The sequence below is a fragment of the Vipera ursinii genome (assembly GCF_947247035.1).
Source record: "Vipera ursinii genome assembly, chromosome: 6".
NCBI lineage: Eukaryota > Metazoa > Chordata > Lepidosauria > Squamata > Viperidae > Vipera > Vipera ursinii.
Window position 1 is genome coordinate 23,231,001 of NC_139515.1, and position 20,920 is coordinate 23,251,920.

Genomic DNA, 20,920 nt, shown 5'->3' on the forward strand with positions numbered 1-20,920 from the left:
ATAGTTGCAATTTATATACTACTAAAACTCTCATTGTTAGGCTCCTTATATGGGCAAAATGGTACATCATAGGTAGGACAATCATTTTTGAGCTAAGGTACCTCAAATGGGCTAATTTACAAAATGTGTACAAATACCACAAGCCATGACTCCCGAGGGAATGAAATATAAGAAAGCTGTGGCTGTTTCAGTGCTATTGGCTGTTGCTTTGTTGCTGCTGCTTCTGCTGCTGCAATCATGTGATCTTCATTTTTAAGATTCTCTGACATCTTCCCAGCCAGTCTTGCAAACTCTTGTTCCCTTCCAAACCAAGCAGGGGGAGGAAGGGAGGAAGGATGACTTAATGGAGCACAAGTTGTCTAGTTCTATATATTCTTATTTAATGCAACTATTACTGAGGTACAGTATGTGTATATTTCCAATATCCATATATTTATTTATTTATTTTATTACATTTATATACCATATATACTGTGACTATGTGTTTAACCTACTGTAATTTACATAAATGAGTCCCATATTTTATTACACTTGTCAATACTAAGTCTACATCTATAGATAAATTCATATCTTTAGCCTCTCCTTGTTATGACTGACTTAAGGACTTAAGTTGCCTTTTAAATAGGATTCAAATACATGATTTCACTCTGCCAACCCCCCCCTCCAAAATAGTATTTTTAATTAAAAAAATACCAGCTTCAATCATTTGCCCTGAAATCATTGTGTTATATTGATATTTGGTAACAGAATATATATCTATATCTATCTATCTCTATATCTCTATTATATCTCTATCTCTATCTCTATCTATATCTATATCATCTGTCTGTCTGTCTGTCTGTCTGTCTGTCTGTCTGTCTGTCTGTCTATCTATCTATCTATCTATCTATCTATCTATCTATCATCTATCTATCTATCATCTATCTATCTATCTATCTATCTATCTATCTATCTATCTATCTATCTATCTATCTATCGATCGATCGATCGATCTACCTACCTACCTACCTACCTACCTACCTACCTATCTATCTATCTACATGGATCCAGTAACGAAAATATTTTTTAATGTGCCTCAATACATTTAAGCATATTTGTTTTCCTGTATTAGTGGAATAGCCAGAGCTACTTAGATCAGTTCCAACTTCTGATTTCTTAGGAATCAGCATGAGGTTTATTCTAAATATATTTCAAAAAAGGTTTATAGCAGACTGTGTCCCATATGACATTTCCTTATCTTCTTGTTTCCAATCCATACACTCCCTAGTAAGGAATTACTGATGACATAGAACTTATATTTTGTTTGTGTAAAGCATCAGTTTCAGACTTACTTTTGAAAGCAACCACCAACCAAATATTTGAAAGCTACCACCAGGGAGAAAATGCATACTCAAACAGATATGCCAATGATATCCCAAAGAACCATACAGGTTATTAATCACAGAAACATCCTCTTGATTTATCCCATCTTTAATATATACAGTACCTGCTAAATTTATAGTTCCTGTTCGGCTTATACTTACCTCAATAAATGGTTAGAGTGTCTATGGAGGTTCTCAATCCTCCAGGTCATGATTGTCCCAAAGGTGCTTTTCAAAAGGCAACTGGACTTTCTAGGTTTATTTTTTTTCTCATTGAAGACATTTCACATAATGATGATGATGATGATGATGATGATGACGATGACGATGACAATAATAATAATAATAATAATAATAATAATAATAATAATAATAATAATAATAATAATAATAAAGTTGGAAGGGACATTGGAGGTCATCTAGTCCAATCCCCTGCTCAGGAAGGAAACCCTATACCATTTCAGACAAATGACTGTTCAGTCTCTTCTTAAAAGCTTCCAGTGTTGGGCCATTCACAGCTTCTGGAGGCAGATTGTCCCACTGATTAATTGTTCTAACTGTCAGGAAATTTCTCCTTACTTTTAGGTTGCTTCTCTCCTTGATTAGTTTCCATCCGTTGCTTCTTGTCCTGCCTTTGGGCGCTTTGGAGAATAGCTTGACTTCTTCTTTGTGGCAGCCCCTGAGATATTGGAACACGGCTATCATGTCACCCCTAGTCCTTCTCTTCATTAAACTAGACATACCTAATTCCAGCAATTGTTCCTTATATGTTTTCGCCTCCAGTCACCTAATCATCTTTGTTGCTCTTCTCTGTACTCTTTCCAGAGTCTAAAAATCTTTTTTACATCGTGTTGACCAAAACTGGATGCAGTATTCCATGTGTGGAGTTACCTAGGCATTGTAAAGTGGTATTAATACTTCACGTGATCTTGATTCTATCCCTCTGTTAATGCAGCCTAGCATTGTGTTGTTTTTTTGGCAGCTGCAGCACATTGCTGGCTCATATTTAAGTGATTGTCCACTAGGACTCTGAGATCCCTCTCACAGTTACTACTACTGAGCAAGGTACTACCTATACTATACCTGTGCATTTGGTTTTTCTTGCCTAAGTGTAGAACCTTACTTTTTTCACCATTGAATTTCATTTTTTTAGATAGCACCCAGTGTTCGAGTCTGTCCAGATCCTCCTGTATCTTAAGCCTATCTTCTGGAGTGTTGGCTATTCCTGCCAGCTTAGTGTTGTCTGCAAATTTGATGAGTTCCCCATCTTTCCCTTCGTTCAAATAATTGATGAAGATGTTGAAGAGCACTGGGCCTAGAATGGAGCCCTGGGGCACCTCACTACACACTTCCTTCCATGTAGATGCAGTTCCATTGAGGACCACACACTGAGTACAGCCGGTCAGCCAGCTACGAATCCATCTGGTTGTGATGCTGTCTAACCCACATTTTTCTATCTTATCAAGAAGTAGTTTGTGATCTACTTTATCAAATGCCTTACTGAAGTTCAAGTAAATTATATCCACAGCATTCCTCTGGTCCACTAGTTTTGTCACTTGGTCAAAGAATGCAATAAGATTTGTCTGTTATGATCTGTTTTTGACAAACCCATGTTGGCTTTTAGTGATGACTTTGTTTGCCTCTAGGTGTTCGCACATTCATTGTTTGATTATCTTTTCCAGAATCTTCCCAGGTATTGAGGTCAGGCTGATAGGCCTGACCAACCAAAAAGCTTCTTCAGTTCTAGCTGAATGGGGAATTGATGGATTTATATTCCTCAGCAGTCATCTGGTCATTAGCTCTCTGAAGGTCAGTTGTTAGCTCTATGAGAGTCATTGAGACCACCTGGGGGTTTATCTGTATCCTCAGGGTCATCTGAATCAGAGGGCAAATGGGTGTGGAACCTTCTTGGGACTGCTGAGTGACCTTTAGAGTGCTGATGACTAGTCGGTGGCCAGAATACAAATCCTTCCATTCCCCACCATTCAGCAAGAACTGAGGAAGTTTCTTGGATGAAAAGTGAAATGATTTCAAGGAGGAAAAAAAAACCCAAGAAAGTCCAGTTGCTTTTTGAAAAGTATTTTGGGGACAAACAGTTAGGGTATATACAGATAAATATATGCATAAAGGTACCAACAAATCAAATGAAATCAAATCAAGCCAACATAACCAGTGCAGAAAGCATTCGCATAGAGCAGAGGTCCCCAACCTTTTGGGCACCAGGGACTGGTTCCGTGGAGAGAGGTTTTTCCTTGGACCAGGAGGTGTGTGGTTTTGTGTGCTGCCTGCACCTCACGGATGGGGCTTTGCTTGTTTGTGCGGCCCAGATGCTGGCATGCCCTGGCCCGGTACTGGTTCACAGACCGGGGCTTGGGGACCCCTGACATAGAAGACTTGAATGAGCTTTAAGCAAGAACAATTGCAACAAAAGTAAGGCATATACTGACCTGTTTTTTTAATGCTTTTTATATATATTTGGAAGAAAAGACATACCATGACTGTCCATATGCCCATAGAACAGTGCATAAGCTGATCAGTCAAGGACAGATTCAGCTGTCAAAAACTTGTATATAGCCTTCAGCTATTTGAATCAGAACCAACTCTCAACAACATGCAATCCCCATACAAATTGCAATTAAAACAGAACAAACGATAATATGTAATCATCTTGCAAATCAATAAAATATTGCATAGCAGATCTAGAAATGAAACTTAATCAGCAAAACACAATTTACAACATCCAATAGTTCAAAGGAGAAACAAATATGAACTCTCCTACTCTCATAGGAACAAATTATTCAGATTAGGGATTGTTTTAATAGTCTCTAACAGCATCTTTAAATGCTAAAAAGTACCACATCTGTGACAATAAACTCTCCAAAGCACCTTTTTGCTTTCAGGTCCAAATTGCTGCTAACATTTTCCAAAACAATGTTGTTAATTTTCCCCCCAAATGTTTAATTTACAAGAACCACTTGAAGAGGGTCAATAGGGAAAAATCCTGAACTTTTTATTAGTACATTCTCAATTTGATGAATAAGATTTTGTATGTTTGTGTATGTATAAAAGCAGAATTGCAATGAAACTTCATAGGTGAAGTGGAAAAGTAATGCATTTCATTACAAAGCGGCCAGGGACATTTATTAATGTATTATCCTTCATGGTCCATTTCTCTTTCATTTTTTCGTTGTACAGTTTTCTCTTTATGCTACCTTCCTAGTCTCATGCAAATCAGTTAAACCTGCATTTAGCCCTGAGCTTTTTTTTAGGTTGGAAAAATATGGTACGGAGCAAAACTATAAAGCAATGGACAGGTGTAACACAAAGCAGCAATATCAACAGAATTCAGTCTGCCTTCTGCAACAATAAAGCTCAAAACTGTCATTAAAATTAATTCTCAGTCGAGTTAGAAAAACAAATCCTTTCACAGAGGAAAAAAAAAACTTTTGATAGATACAAGATAAAATTTAACAATGCACTAGGTATCACTGCAGCAGGCATAAGTAAAAATAAGAAACCCACAACAAAGTGAAGTAGTATTTTGGTAACAACTATGATTAAAATAAGAGCCAGAGGATACAAAACAGGAGAATGTTTTCCCACTATTATTCCTATTGAAGAAAATGAAATAAGACATTTCTTGAGATCATTTCTGTAAATTTACATGGTTAAGTTTCCAGCTGATTGTGCCTAATACTACTTCTACATAACTATTTCATTTAGCCACCCCATTCTTGCTGTACGTGTTTATCCTGTTCTTTGGAATAAGTAATTGTTCCTTCAAAGACCATAAGCCACCACAAATTTGCCAATCTCAGGGTTACTTAATGATGAAAAAATCTGTCTAATCATATGTTTGAAGACCACTGCACCACATGACTTACATTCAGAACCATTTTGGCATAAATACACCTTTGTGGCCTCTGGGTTAATGTTATGGTTGGCACAGTTTTTGAGCCAAATTGATAAAATTCTATCTTCCAACCTTAATTTCCCCTATTTTAAACAAAATAGGGAAAGATGCAAAGCATGGCTTTTGGATTTCAACTCCATTAGAGCAGTTCTGCCATGGTTCATGATATCATAAAGAAAGAGGCTGAGAGTGGAAAAGTTAGCAATATTCTGAAATACTATCCGACTGAGCCTCTGTAGCAGGGTTCTTCAAACTCTGCCCTTTTATGATTCATGGGCTTCAACTCCCAGAATTCCTCAGCCAGGCTGTCTGAGGAATTCTGGGAGTTGAAGTCCATGAGTCATAAGAGGGCCAAGTTTGAAGACCCCTGCTCTATAGGGAGGCATTGGGGAAATGTGCCCTAGTTTGACCCAATCCACTTTAAACTTGATTTTTATATTGCCATATATCCAGTGTGACAAAAGTTGGTAGTTTATAAAAATGTAAGATACATGGTGAAATCTGCCAAATTATATCCAGAAATCGGCAAGATGCTGCATTTAAAATGTATAAGATGCCCCACCTTTTTGTTATTCTTTTTAAAAGCTAAGGATGATATTGTAATGCTAGACACTTAAAATAGCTCATGTGACCGTGCAACATTCATTCCATACACACATGTACCACCTCCAAGGACAGCAATAGCGAGATTTGTCTGGCTAGTATTTATCTAAACACTAATTTAAGTAGCATAGGATTTAGAGTGAAATTATTTTAAATTCTCATGTAAAACAACATATTTAAGATATGGTGAATCGTAGTGATGGAATGCTGTTTGTAGTTAACATTCCAACTTTGGTGGCTTCTACATTGTGACAAAACAAGAGGCTCCCAGTTTTCTCAAATATTTACTCTGTTGATGCAATGAAGAAACTATAGCTATACATGCATCATTATTGAACCTTTGATATATATGTGCTTTATTTGCACAAATATGTACATATTTCAGTGCATATATATTTTAAACACTGAATTTATGGCACAGGGGTATAATAGGAAGGAAAAAAATTGGATAAAGGGATTACAAGATAGCTTTCTCGGTCAGCCCCTTTCTCCCAGTCAGACTCTGGGAGATCTCTGGCTTAAGTATTTTACAGTAGAAGTTACTGTAATTATAGAATAGAGTATCTAACAGCTCAAATGCTACTCAGAGAACTCAAAAGATTTATTTCAGCCTGGATCCTGTAGCATGCACCCTCTCCCATCCCCGGTATATTGCATTCCCACAACCCCCAGTATATTGCACATCCCACCCCTGGTACATTGCAGCCCCTAACCCCCAGTACAGAAAAAAGAGTGGAAAAAAATGCTAGACTAAAAGATACTCTCCATTAATAGCAGGTCAAAACTTACATTCTCTCCAAAACCTTATTGAACGGCCAAGCTTTCAATCCTGTAAACATGCAGCAGGGAGGACCAGATGTCCACAAAAGGAGACCACCAATGAGAAGACCCAATTGCAGGTACCCTGCAGGTACCTTGGCAAGGAGACTCTCAACAGACCTTAAAAGGATGGGATAGTATAGCTTAAAAGCATACAAATGAGTGACAAATATATTGGCAAATGAAAAATAAGTTGCAGGGGTAACTATTAAAATAAAAGTTGTTTTTAATGCAATTTATTCACTTCTACATGCCACAATAATTTTTGTGCAAAAGTTGATTTATCTTACCTATATCCCATAACACCCAACTTCCCAAAGTATTAGTACAAAATTTATGGTCATTGTAAAACAAATATTACTATGATAATAATTGTCCATGAATGACAAAACCGAGGGACTGTCAAAATATTTTAAGACTCAGGTCTTCTCTATCTTATAATTGTGTTGTTGGTGAGTTTAGATTTTGATTTCAAAGCATTCAATTTCACCAGTTCTTGCACAAAATAAAACAGGGGTGAATTTCAGTCAATATAATTTAACTTGGTAATAAGTTGATTGCTATAAATAATAATATATGTGATATAATATATGATATGATACGATATATGATATGATATGATATGATATATGATATGATATGATATGATACAATGTAATACAATATACAAAACTTTACATAGAGTTAAAGTGATATTATTTTCTTTGATTTAGGATCAACATTTGTAAAGTTTGGTTTAATGCTTACTTTAAAAATCCTACTCCCATCCCTTCAGTCTTTCCAATCTGATGACAAACATTCTGCCTAGGAATTCCTAAAGCCATAGTTTAACCAACATGGCAGCATCAGGAGAAGGCTCCCACATACACATAGATAATGTGATGTCCCGTTGCCTGGAGGTGGTTCGGGTCTGGATGGGGAGGAACAGACTTCAGCTCAACCCTGACAAGACTGAGTGGCTGTGCATTCCGGCATCCCGGGACATTCAAAATGTTCCATCTCTTTCTATGGGGGGTGAGTTTTTACCCCCCGTGGATAGGGCTCGCAACTTGGAAGTCCTCCTAGACTCACGGCTTAATCTAGAAGATCATATAGTAGCTGTGAATAGGGGGGCTTTCGCCCAGGTTCGCCTGGTGCGTCAGTTGTGGCCCTATCTGGACCGGGATGCCCTGTGCACGGTCACTCATGTGCTCGTGACCTCTCGTCTGGACTACTGCAATGTTCTCTACATGGGGCTTCCCTTGAAGACCACTCGGAGGCTCCAACTGGTACAGAATGCGGCCGCGAGAGTTGTCTTGGGAGTTTCCCGGTACTCCCATGTTACACCTTTGCTCCGCGAGCTGCATTGGCTACCAGTTGTCTTCCGGGTGAGGTTCAAGGTTTTGGTGATGGTTTTTAAGTCCTTACATGGCATGGGTCCGGAATACCTCGGGGACCACCTGCTGCCGGCGTCGACTCCCCTCCGCCCTGTGCGTTCGCACAGAGAGGGCCTCCTCAGGGTGCCTCCGGTCAGAGAATGTCGGCTGGTGGCCCCCAGGGGGAGGGCCTTCTCTGTGGGCGCCCCGGCTTTATGGAACCAACTGCCGGTGGAGCTCCGGATGACACCGGATCTCCACTCCTTCCGGCGCGGGTTAAAGACCCATTTATTCGAACAAGCTGGCCTGGCCTGATGGGGGAATGTTTGGGTTTTTATGGGTTTTTATATTTGATTCTTTTAATTGGGCAATTTATTTAATCTTTTTTTAACTTTTGTATTTCTATTTATATGCCCTGTTCACCGCCCTGAGTCCTTCGGGAGAAGGGCGGTATAAAAATCCAATAATAATAATAATAATAATAATAATAATAATAATAATAATAATAATAATAATAATAATTGTGTATGTGTATATTGATAATTATAATCTGAATTGTTTGGCCTTCTTACATTCTTATGAACTGAATAATTTTGGTTTGAAAAGTATACTCAGGTTTATGTGTGAACCAACTTTACTCAACAAGCCCAGTTAGAAGATCAAGTATTAGTACAATTTGTGAAGCCAGTCTCTCAATCTTATGATAGTTGCCATCGTTGTTGAATACAATTTCTGTATTACAAAGTTTATGATATCTAAAGTAATGAAAGCAGTACTGTTGTCTTGATGGAGGTGGCATGCTAGTAGTATTTCCATTTTATTTCTATTTCATCTTAAAGCATTCCCTGCTGTTATACAGCATTGTGAACATAAGTCACCTTCTGATAGTCCTTCAGATTCATTTGAAATATTCTCTCTGCTGAATGAAAAATCTTCAGTAGATTTGTCAGCCTGGTGGAAACAAATCTTCCACTCCTAAAGACACTTCATTAAATCCCTGTTTATTTCAGTTGAATTGCAAAGGGAAAACACTTATGATTTGTTCTTCTTGGTAAGAAAAGCCCAAATAAATCATTTGACTGAATTCAGAATAATTCATTCCATTTTTCTCTCATACTGAATGTGGTTTATAATGCCGTTCAAATATTATTCATCTTATTTAGCACCAAGGCAGGACATGCTTGTCTTGACTTTCAACATTTTTCCAAACAAAGGAATTTGAGGGGGAGGATTGGATTACTTCTTCTCCACTTGCAGTGGTCCAGATTTAGAGAAAGCTCTACACACATGGAAAACAATCTTGAAGTGATGCTACATATAATGGTTTTCATGTATAGAGCACTTGGTGCTTTAGATTACCAGCTTTTAAATAGTAAAATCTTTTCCTATCATCATTCCAGTAGTTTGCTTGTAGGAAGTTTTCTATTATTCTACTGTCGTATCTTTCTCTCCCTCCTCCCCATTTTTTTCTGTTCTCTTATTTCATGACCCTGATCTAATCTTGCTATTGTTCCTATTAGCAAGTTTAAGCAAGCAAACTTCAAACAGCCAAGGAATGGGTTACAAGCTTTAATGGGCACACAGATAATCATCTAAATTACATTTCTAGAACTGATGAACCAGACAGGCTTAGAGAGTAACTATACTAGTTTTCACTGTTAATCAAAATGCATTGTGTATCTCAGGAAATATCAGCCTTGCCCCTCTGTCTGAAGGGCTGGGCAGTACTGATTAACAAAAGCAGCTGCATTAGCTTTCATCTCTCCTGAATTTTCCTCAAGAGGCCCAAGTGACATGAAAGGCAAATGTGACCACAGCCAAACGCTCATCACCCTTGGCTTGCAGATGACTCTACTCAGCAAAACAGTTGTTGCCAATTTTCACGATCTGTTAACACTTAGGAACTTCATATGGTGTCATATCCTCTTTCACATTTATTGGGTGTATTGTCAAGGGGGAAGTGGAAAGAGCGACTTCACATTGTCTGTGGAGTTCAAGAGTGATGGCTTGGGAGAAGCTCAAAAGGTTTCAGTGAATGCATGTTCTAATTAACAGATAGGGCTTCATTTCAGGAGAGAAGGGACAAGCCATGCCGGGCTGGATAAATGAAATTAATACTTGTACAAATGATCAAATGTCACTTTTTCTTGCAAATGCAAAGCTTCTTAGAAGTCTTTAAAAATACATACATAATATTGCACATAATAGGCCCAAATATCTAGGCTTATATTTTATATGAACCTCACCAAACATTTCACCAAAAATTCAGAGAGATGTCTTTAACTGATACTTGGTAAACAATGGTTTATCAGTGGTAATGGTAATCAATTTTTCCCCAAATATCATTTAGTATTAACATCATGGAAAAGATCATACCTGTCAGTGTTCTTTAATGCTGTAAATAACACAATGTTTTGGCTTAAGTAAAGAGGGAGAGACACAGAAATATTTTATAATTTTATAATCCTCAGGGATCTACCTATCTTCTTCATAGATGATCTCAGGCCATTAATTACTGAAAATATGGATCTAACAACTGCCCAGATAGGATGATTCCTTTAACAATGAAATATGGGCAATGAAGTCAATGCTCAAATTTTAGAAGAGAATTATCTTTTATTATATCTGCTTAGATTTTGATCTATAGATTTTGATCTATAGATCAAAGAGAAGTCTCAATGGGACTGTGTTTGAGCTAAAATGGAGAAGACACAATTTGTGAATCTAATCTTCTTACACTTCTCTGTGGGCGCCCCGGCCTTATGGAATCAACTGCCGGTGGAGCTCTGGATGGCACCGGATCTCCGCTCCTTCCGGCGCGGGTTAAAGACCCACCTGTTTGAACAAGCTGGCCTGGCCTGATGGGGAGTTAATTTGGGTTTTTAAATATTTGTATATTTTACTGTTTTATCTTGGGCATTAATTTAATTCTATTTTAACTTTTGTAGTTTTGTACTTTTATCATTTGCCCTGTTCACCGCCCTGAGTCCCTAGGGAGAAGGGCGGTATAAAAATTTAATAAAACTAAAACTAAACTAAACTTCATCCTCTAATTTAAGTGCTGTTAGACTTCCGGAGAAAAAAAGAGGAACCTGCCCCACTTTACATCGGGGAGGACTGTGTAGAGAGAGTTCCCTCCTTTAAATTTCTGGGAGTCTACCTCTGTGAAGATCTGACCTGGAAAGTTAACACAACCCAGGTGGCTAGAAAGGCCCAACAGAGGCTTCACTTTCTTAGGATCTTGCGGAAGAACAGGGTAGAACAACAGCTAATGACCCTCTTTTACCGGTCTACCATAGAGAGCGTCCTCTCATATGGTATTGTGGTTTGGTATGCCGGTCTGACAGCTGCAGATAGGAAAGTATTACAGAGGGTAGTGAGCACAGCACAAGACATTGTGGGCTGTTCCCTGACACCACTGGATGACATCGCCAGGGCTCATTGCCTTGGAAGAGTGAGGAAGATTCTCAGGGATGACTCACACCCTGGACGGTATCTCTTTACTCTCCTACCATCCGGTAGGAGATATAGGAATATAGCCAGCCGTACCAACAGGCTGAAGAATAGCTTTTATCCGTGGGCTGTTAGGCTTTTGAATGGGATGTAATCTTATGCAGAGTTGACTTGGGAGGCCGGTGTGTGGTGTAGTTGGTTCACATAGTGTGGTGGGATGGAGGGTTTGTTGTCACTGTGTGTTGGGGGGAGAGAGCACAGGGGGAGGCTCAGCTAATCTCAATGTACACATGTTGTACTTTGACAATAAAGGTTTATTATTACTATTATTATTATTATTAAATGTCCTCCCTTTCTCCATGGGATGCTTAGGAACGGAGCAATTTGCTCCATCTTCAAGTACCCCACTTGCAAGCAGGTGAAACTTCCAGTCTGGGTACCTATAGGGTATTTGGAAATGGAGCGCTCCATTTCCAAGCATTCCATAGATGCCCAAACACCTTTTGCCTGGACAGAGAAATGACAAAGACTGGAAGCTTCATCTGCTTGCAAATGGGGCGCTTGGAGAAAGAGCGAATTGCTTGGTTTCTAAGAGCCCCATTTGCAAGCATATGAAGCTTCCAGTCTCCCTCTGAGTGAAAAGTGTTTGGGCACCTATAGAGTGCTTGAGGTAGCTTCCCCCCTCCCCCCCGCCTCACCTCATGGTGGCAGCACGGTGCGATGGGCCAGCTGGCCTCCTGCCACGAGCAGCTGTGAGTGGCCACAGACGTTGGCCAGCAGCCACATGGGCTCCTGCTGGACGGGGCTGTTGGTGCTGCTGCTGTGAGGCGAGGCAGGTGTTGGGCAAATAAGACCTACTGCCTCTTTTGGAGGCAATAAATAAATAAATATAAGACCGGGTCTTATTTTCAGGGAAACATGGTAATTTAGTCATGTTGTCAAAGAATGAAATAAGATTGGTTTGGCATGATCTGTTTTTAACTAGCTATAACTTTATTTGTTTCTAGATGTTCATAGATCTTTTTTTCCCCCAGTATCTTCCCAGGTATTGATGTTAGGCTTATTGGCCTGGGTCTGTTTTGTCCCCCTTTTTTCCAATTCTCTCGTAGCTCCTCAGTGCTCCAAGATTTTTTTAAAGTTATTATACAATGGCTCTGAGGTAACATCTGCCAGTTCCTTCAGAAATCTGGGATGTAATCATCAGGTCCTGGTGATTTATATTCATCAAGGTCAGACAGGTGTTCTCTTACCATTTTCTTGCTTAGTTTAATTTTTATTTCTAGTCTGTCTTTTACAGTTATGTTTTTGGTAGGTTGATCTATAGTTTCTTTTTGTGTGAAGGTTGATGCAAAGAATGAGTTAAGCAGCTCTGCTTTCTCTGTATTTCCTTGCCATCTTCTCTCTTTCATGGACCAGCTGTTTCCCTGACTTTTTTCTTGTTATTAATATGTTGAAAGAAACTTTTTTTAATTTTCTTTGAGTTTTCTTGCAACTCTTTGTTTATTCAGAGCCTTTGCTTTCCTGACCATCTTTGCAGATTTGGGCTATCTGCCTTAGTTGTGTTATTAGTTATTTGATTCTACAGACATTGAACTTACCGTAAGTTATAATTGCATCTTTTCTTTCTTATTGAGGCTAGATGGTGTGTTTTAAATACAATCAAACTAATATCAATCAAACATAAATCCATAGCCTCTTCATTACCAGGAAAAGTATTCTATGCTATAATACAAATAATGGAAATTTTAGCTGCTTAGGATGCCATCGTGACTCAAGCCTTTATCTTCAATAATTTGCTTTTAATGATGATATTACAGAAGAAATGAGATAACAATAGTTTTGTACTTTTAGGAGTTGCACAGCTTTGGGACTCTACATTACTTTTCTGAGTAGCCTTGAACTTAATCCAGGGTTACTCAAACACATGAGACTTAGTGGCAGCCTGGAAACTACCCAGCTTTTTTCTTTGTATTGTAACCTTCATCATGATATCAGCTTGCACTGAAACTTGATTATCCTAACAGGATTAGACATGAAAGAAAAGAGTCTCAGGATTGGACTTTCAACTGAAACCCCACTGCGAGAAAAACCACACCACTGTCTTTGACCTTTTCTCTCCAATGCACATGTCCAGTTGTGCCTAATCAAGTGTCTAAAGAAGATCTCAGGCGGTTTGCTCTATTTTCCCTTTGGCTCCTAGAACAGGTGTCTAGTTACTTAAAAGGAAAAAAAAGAAAACATGGAAATTTCTGATCTCTGGCATAGGCAAACTCAGCCAGCAATAGTAATGTACTTCAGGACAAAGAAAAAAAATACTATCACTATAAAAAGTCAGTCTATGAAGATTTTTTAAAAAAGAAAATACAGACTGTCTTTGCAAACTCCTATTTGAAATAAAGTAAAATAAAATCCACCTTTGATTATGTTACAGATTGGTTGGATAGGATACGCCCTCATTTGCATTAGCATAAAGTACAGGCTAGGGAGCCAGTAGAGGTGAATCCAAAGGGTGAGTCTCACCCTGTTGATTTTTCTTTTAATTTTCCCACCTACCCTTCAACTAGAAAGCTCATATCACACATACTTTACAAAATTCTTCTTTTTCAAAGCAGTTTACATTGTGACATGGGAGCTGAACTCTGAAGGAATGAAACCCCCAAATTCCATTTGGCACATGGACATAGTGGCACAGTTCAAGTTATTTGACTGATGTTCAAAAGCAAGCCCATCTCCTTAGGTCATGGGAATGGGATGCACTTTGGACAACCACAGCACTGAATAAAGAACCCTGTGAAGACAAACAGGAAGGCAATTGAAAACAAGGGTTCATAAACATCAACTAGCAATTAAACGAGATGACCAAAAATCCCTGATCTCAAACCACATTGATGATAAATACCAATTTGACTGGGAAGGAACAAAAATTATTGGGCAGGCCAACACCCGCCACACATGTGAGGCCTGGTATTACACCAAAGGAGCAATTAACAAGCATATTGATCTAGATCCAGCATATGAATATATAAGAAACCAGACCATTCAAAGTGCTAATCAACAAGAGAACCAATCAGCTGCTTAGAATTCAAATATAGCTCCAAAGAAACAACTAATCGTATAACCAACTGACCACACAAGACATTTATAAGCGAAGCAGAATAGGACAAGAAAATCCTGCTGCTGATGTTACCTAGTTTGTAATAAAACATTCAGAAATTATATTGAAACAAGCTTGGAGAACAAACCACAGCCAAAATCTAAAACCCGAGCTACAAGTATTTTCTATTATTTCAACCCTGTGAACAACATGGAATGGATTGCTTAGAGCTGCCATAGGCAATAAAGTCTGCTAGCCACTTAGTTATCAAATAGGTAGGATCAGTCTCCATTCTAGTCTGGACTGATACTGTTGGTTCAATCCATACATACATTTCTATCTAGTAGCTTTCATTGTAAAATACCTTCCTTACCTTGAACATTTATAATGAATAAAGCAATTTCAACTCTAAAGTCATCCTTTCAACCCAAAGTCAAGTACACCATAGAAATAGGCAGGAACACATATCTGTAATTTGGTAATGGATTAAATTAGATGATTAAAAACTGTCTGTGTTGAGAGTTAAACTATTGCTATACATAGTTCTGTAACGACTTCCTGGATTTTTGCCTGTACTTTTTAGATGTGAACCAAGGACATTCTAAATGCAAAGCATGTACTCTGCTTGGAATCCATGAACCTCTGTAGCAAACAGTCACCTCCACAAGATCTTGCAAGAGTATAAAATCTGGACTGACTAAAATAACAGAAGCAAGAAAAAACACAATAGAGGAGGTATTAAATGCCCACAAAACTATTGATTTCCTTCACTGTTGATGAGTAAACTACATGGTGCACAGATAAAACATTTGTTTACTAACTGTATTTAAACTTTTGTTTGCTAACTGTATTTATAGATTACCTGTACAAAACCACACAGCATGAAATCATCAAACAATGGCAAGCTTGGACGGTCTTCACGAAAAATGATGATTTTGTAGATGCTCACAATTTCATTGACTGACCGAGACTTGTCTGTTACCACAATAATTACTATGTTTATACCCAATCCAAGTGGGTAATGTGCAGAGCTGTTAGAATAGAAGGAGAATGCAAAACAAGAGAACCTTAATGAACTAAGTAATCTGTTCATTTTATCATAGACTAAAATATTCAAAAAGTATTTTACAGCTCAATAGGAGAAAATAAACTCTTTGGGATGATATGCAGTGTTATCTTTCTGTTGTGTTTCTGTTCTGACATTTCCAAATGCTTGAATGTATAAATACTATGCCAGCTTCAATGTGGTTATCAGACAAAGCAAGGCATATGAACTGCAGGAAGAGAAATGTATATCAGAACCATCCTCAAAGTCTTACATAGCTCCGCTATATTGTTCTGTTATAGAGTTGTGCTATCTGCACAGTTCTTCCACTTGCATCTAGTTGAGTAGAAATTTCAAGACACTTGGCATCTGGGCTTTATCAAGGTTCTCAGTTGGAGAACTTCCTTGCTGAGAATGGAGAAACTGGGGAAAAATAATTTTAGACAGAGCTAGCATGGCTCTGTCCCTTTTAATTTATTTAATTAGTTTTCTATGCCGCCCTATTCCTGAAGGAGTCAGGGCGGTTTACAGGGCAATATTTAAAAGACAATATAAATTAAGATAAAAATAGAATTAAAAAGAATTAAATTAATAATAGCCCAACAATAAAACAACGTTAAAACTTAAAACTAAAAACCCGCTCAGTCCAGGCCAGATAGATCGAAAAGCCAGGTTTTCAGGTCCCGGCGAAACGAGCGCAGGTCGGGGGCAGTCCGGAGTTCCACCGGTAAATCATTCCAAAGGGCAGGCGCGCCCACAGAGAATGCCCTCACTCTGGGGATCACCTGCCGGCATTCCCATATTGAACTATCTATTCAGACAAAATACAGGTTGTCCTTTACTTACAACAGTTCATTTAGTGACTGTTCAAAGTTACAACAGCAGTGAAAAAAGTGACTTATGGCCGTTTTTCACACAATCGTTGCAATATCCCTATGGTCATGTGATCAGCTTTGCAGTGTCCTGGGGTCACATGATCAGCTTTTGCGACCTTCTGACAAGCAAAGTCAATGGGGAAGCCAGATTCACTTAACAACTGTGGGAAAAAGGTCATAAAATGGAGCAAAACTCACTTAACAAATGTTTCACTTGGCAATATAAATGTTGGGCTGAATTGTGGTCTTTGGGCATAATATTTAATTGTTTTTTAACTTTTGTATTTCATTTTTATATTTATTGCCCTGTACACTGCCCTGAGTCCTTCGGGAGAAGGGCGGTATAAAAATTTAATAAATAAATAAATAAAACTCAAGGACTACCTGTAGCTAAATAAAATTATAAACCCTCTCCTTCCTTATTGCTCCAGTGTGCTCATAAAGTTTGGATGTTGTACCATTTTCTTTAACTTTAGTAGATGAAAGCTACTTTGTCGGGATTAGGATCAGTTGGACTTCAATTTCTATCACTTACTTGCCCTATTAGAAACCTTGTACCTCTAAACTTTCTGTCCTAATGGTGGGGAAAGGAGAAGTAAGTATGATATCTGTTCTGCAGAAAGCAGGCAGAATGGAAGAGTCTAGTCTTCTATGTAAAAAAAACACTGCAAGGACAAAAGGGTGGAAAAATGAAGAAAGGAACTCTGTCCTTTATGCCCCTAGCAGTCAATAGAATATAAGGTGCAAACGGTTAATGCTTCCTCATCTCAAATTTGCCAAATGAGACAATAAAAAAGTAGTTCCTTGTTGCTTAATATTAGGTGTTTAACCTCCTTGCATAGAGCAATCCTTAGCAATTGATGATAGCAATTAACTGCAGAGATGCAGGTGTAGAAGTTTCTTCCATTAAATAGATTTGTTGGATGAGGCCTTGGAAGGAAGAAGTGACACAGTAAAATTGCTGTGCTTTAGTAGGGGGTTGTGCTGCTTGTGAAGCAGGATCAAAAGACTGCTTTGTCTGAACCTTCATAGAAGCTTTGCACAAGTTTAATCTATACATGATACAGCAAACTGCACAAACAGTACAAATATAAGGCTTTGTATTCAAACACAGGAATCTGGTTTCTGCTCATTTCATGGCTAGAAATACAGAATTGCCTGCACAGAGTTTACATATGCATAGAGTTGCAAAAGGTTCAGTAAACTTGCCAAAACTGGGCCATTTTTCTTTCTTTTATGAATATTTATGCATGTACATTTGTGTTACAGCCAATATGAAGAAAATACAAGACAGTATCTTAAGGGCACTATATATTAATAGGTTCTTGCAGAAATGTTGTATGCTGTCATAATCAGGATTGCTATAGGAAAACTGTTCTTCCAAAGCTGGGGATTACAGTATACTAGTAGTGGCACTTTTAATGATAAGCATGTAGCAAATTCTCTGGTAAAGTAGAATTTAAGGATTTGTATTGTACATCCCAAGAACATCACCCACCATTCCAATTACCTTGGTCCTTGTCTCTCATCCAAGTGAGCTTCACTTTGACAATTCATGGGTTCTGCTCTAATCTTGATTGTCAAAAGATCAAAAGGCACCTCAGTGTAGTATTCCTTGATTCTGGGGTCAAAATTAGGATTTAAGTCCAAATGTGGGCTAGTGATGATCTGCCTGATATGAGGTAGTGTATCTTTATCTGTTTTATAGGGGGGGAAAGGAACCATTAAAAATGCTTATGTACATTAAATCAGTGGCTCAGCTTTATGTTTCTAATACTGTTGCATTCCATTAATACACCATTCCTTCTGTTAGGCAGTTATGGCAAAATAACTAATACAAGATTTAATGGTTTTGTTTCATATTTTAAAGAAGTTTCTCAATATGAAGAGCCCCACAATGAGCTGTTTTGAGGATAATATGTAATAAACCTTTAATTAGAAATAATACAGCTCTTAGGTCCTTGGTTAGGACTTGAAGTGTTAAGTTTTTACCAGTCCCAGACTGTAAATCGAACTGAAGATTAAATCTATAATAATAACAACAATAACAATAATCAGATGAAACAGGTTCTGGAAAAACCAGAAAGTGAAATATGGCTAACAACTGGAAGGACCTTTTTGATTCAGAAGGATGCAGAAAAGGGAAATAAACTTGAAAATTATAGGCAATCACTTACCTACCAACAACATACAAATTACTTACAGGCATTATTACAAACAAAATTTATGGATATCTAGAAAACAAGGATATGTTACAGGTAGAATAGAAAGGGTGCTGCAAAAATTCAAGAGAACCAAAGACCAACTGATGATTGATAAATTGATTTTGGAGAATTCAAAGAAAAGACAAACTAATTTGTTCACGGTCTGGATTGATTATAAGAAAGTATTTGATTCTGTTCCACATAGAACAGAATCTGTTGAGATTGAGAAATGCTTAGACATTTTTGAATTAGCAGCAACATCCAGAAATTCCTGAAGACTTCTATGACGCTATGGCAAACTAAGTTGATGGCCTGTGGAGAAGAACTTGGTGAAGTTGAAATCAAATGACGAATCTTCCAAGGTGACTCATTTTCACCTCTGTTATTTGTACTTTCGATGGTGCCACTAACAAGCATTTTGAATGAAAACATCTGTGGCTATGAATTGGCTAAAAAGAGGCTGAAAATTCCCCTTTGCTCTACATGAATGATTTAAAATTTTGGAAAAACAAAAGCTGAATTGAGCTCACTGCTAAAAAGCACTGAGGAGTTTAGCAGAGATACCACAATGTGATTTGGCATCGACAAATATGCAACAATTGCTATTAAGGCAGGAAAAATTGTTGAAGATGATGGATTTGAACTTGATAATGAAGAGTTGATAAAAGCAGTAACATCAGAAGTACTTAGGAGTGATTATGGATGAAACGCGTAACAGTGATACCCATTGTCATCAGGGCACTGGGAACTATGTCCAAAAACTTTACAAAACATATCAAGAAATTGCAACTTCCTGCAATAACTCCAGCAAAGCTACAAAAAACTGTGCTACTCGGAACATCTTACATTTTAAGGAGATACCTGGTTGATACCTAGGATGCTGGCAGCAGCCCGTGTCAACCATTAGTGCCAGTCAATTTGAGTGTTCAGTTGACTGAATTTCATCTTTTATGAATAAAAGTTATATAATAATAATAATAATAATAATAATAATAATAATAATAATAATAATAATAATAATAATAATAAAATTTAATAAATATTAAATATAACAACAACAATAACAACCTCACTCAGAACTGTTACCTTACATGTTACCTTAACAGCTATTAGGTCTTGGTTAAGTTTTTACCAATCCCAGGCTGGGAATTGAATTGAAGATTAAATCTTAACTAATAATAAAAATAAGATTCAGATTCTCTCTTACCATGACTGCAATCCATTTCTTTAGCCAGATTTAAAATGTGCAGTTCTAGAAAATATAGAAACACAAGTTAGGATAGTTTGTCATTTATCCGCTGCACCTATCTGCATTTGAGAAAAATGTCATGTAATGTCCAAAAATGTGAATAAAACCCTATCAGTACTAATATATAGCCTTTCACAAATACTATTTGTTTTAAAAATATAATCTTTATTTTTGTCTACCTTCAGCTGACCATATAGAACAGTGGTTCCCAACCTTTTCTATCCCCCGGACCCCTAGAACACTTCCGATATATTCACGCACCCCTTACAAAAGTTGGAAATAATGGCAACGAATTATGCATATACACTATAATTTTGAAAACCCATGTTTTCACACCCCCTGGAATATCATCTCACACCCCTGGTTGGGAACTCGATATAGAAGGTAGAGTAGTGTTGATAGGTTCCTGATAACTAAAAGATTCCTGATAACTTAAAAGATTCCTGATAATAGCTACATTAATGATCAATGCAAATCCTATAATGATCAGTGCCTTTAGCAGGGAAATATGTAACAACTGGCTCATGCAATCAAGTAGCTAGAGGAGAATCATAGTAAATCCAGCTGTTTTAAAAACACTTCTAAATAGTTTTATGTATTCATTCAACATATAAACTACTAGAACATTTGACTTCCATTTCATAGAAAAAAAAATCTAAGGGTTTTTATAGTGAGCTGAAACATGTACAAAACAATCCAGATATATATATATATATATATATATATATATATATATATATATATATATATATATATATATATATATATATATATATATATATATATACACGCACGCACGCACGTGCGCGCGCACACACACACACACACACACAGTCCTTTTTTTGTAAAAGAAAAAGGTACAACCCGCCTTGCCTACCCTACAAGGTTCCATCCAAAAAAGGTGCCGTATACACACACACACACACACACACACACACATATATACATA

At 37.6% G+C, this 20,920-nt stretch overlaps 1 protein-coding gene across 1 annotated transcript in view; it reads right to left on the reverse strand.

Moving 5' to 3' along the window:
* CPED1 (cadherin like and PC-esterase domain containing 1) overlaps nt 1–20,920 on the reverse strand; it is a 131,387-nt gene that overhangs the window by 18,520 nt on the left and 91,947 nt on the right. The window contains exons 15-17 of the mRNA XM_083366680.1: nt 19,930–19,974; nt 18,029–18,215; nt 15,461–15,629 (exon numbers count right to left, since the gene is read on the reverse strand). Coding sequence (XP_083222806.1) covers nt 15,461–15,629; nt 18,029–18,215; nt 19,930–19,974 — 401 coding nt within the window. The remainder of the gene's footprint in view (nt 1–15,460; nt 15,630–18,028; nt 18,216–19,929; nt 19,975–20,920) is intronic.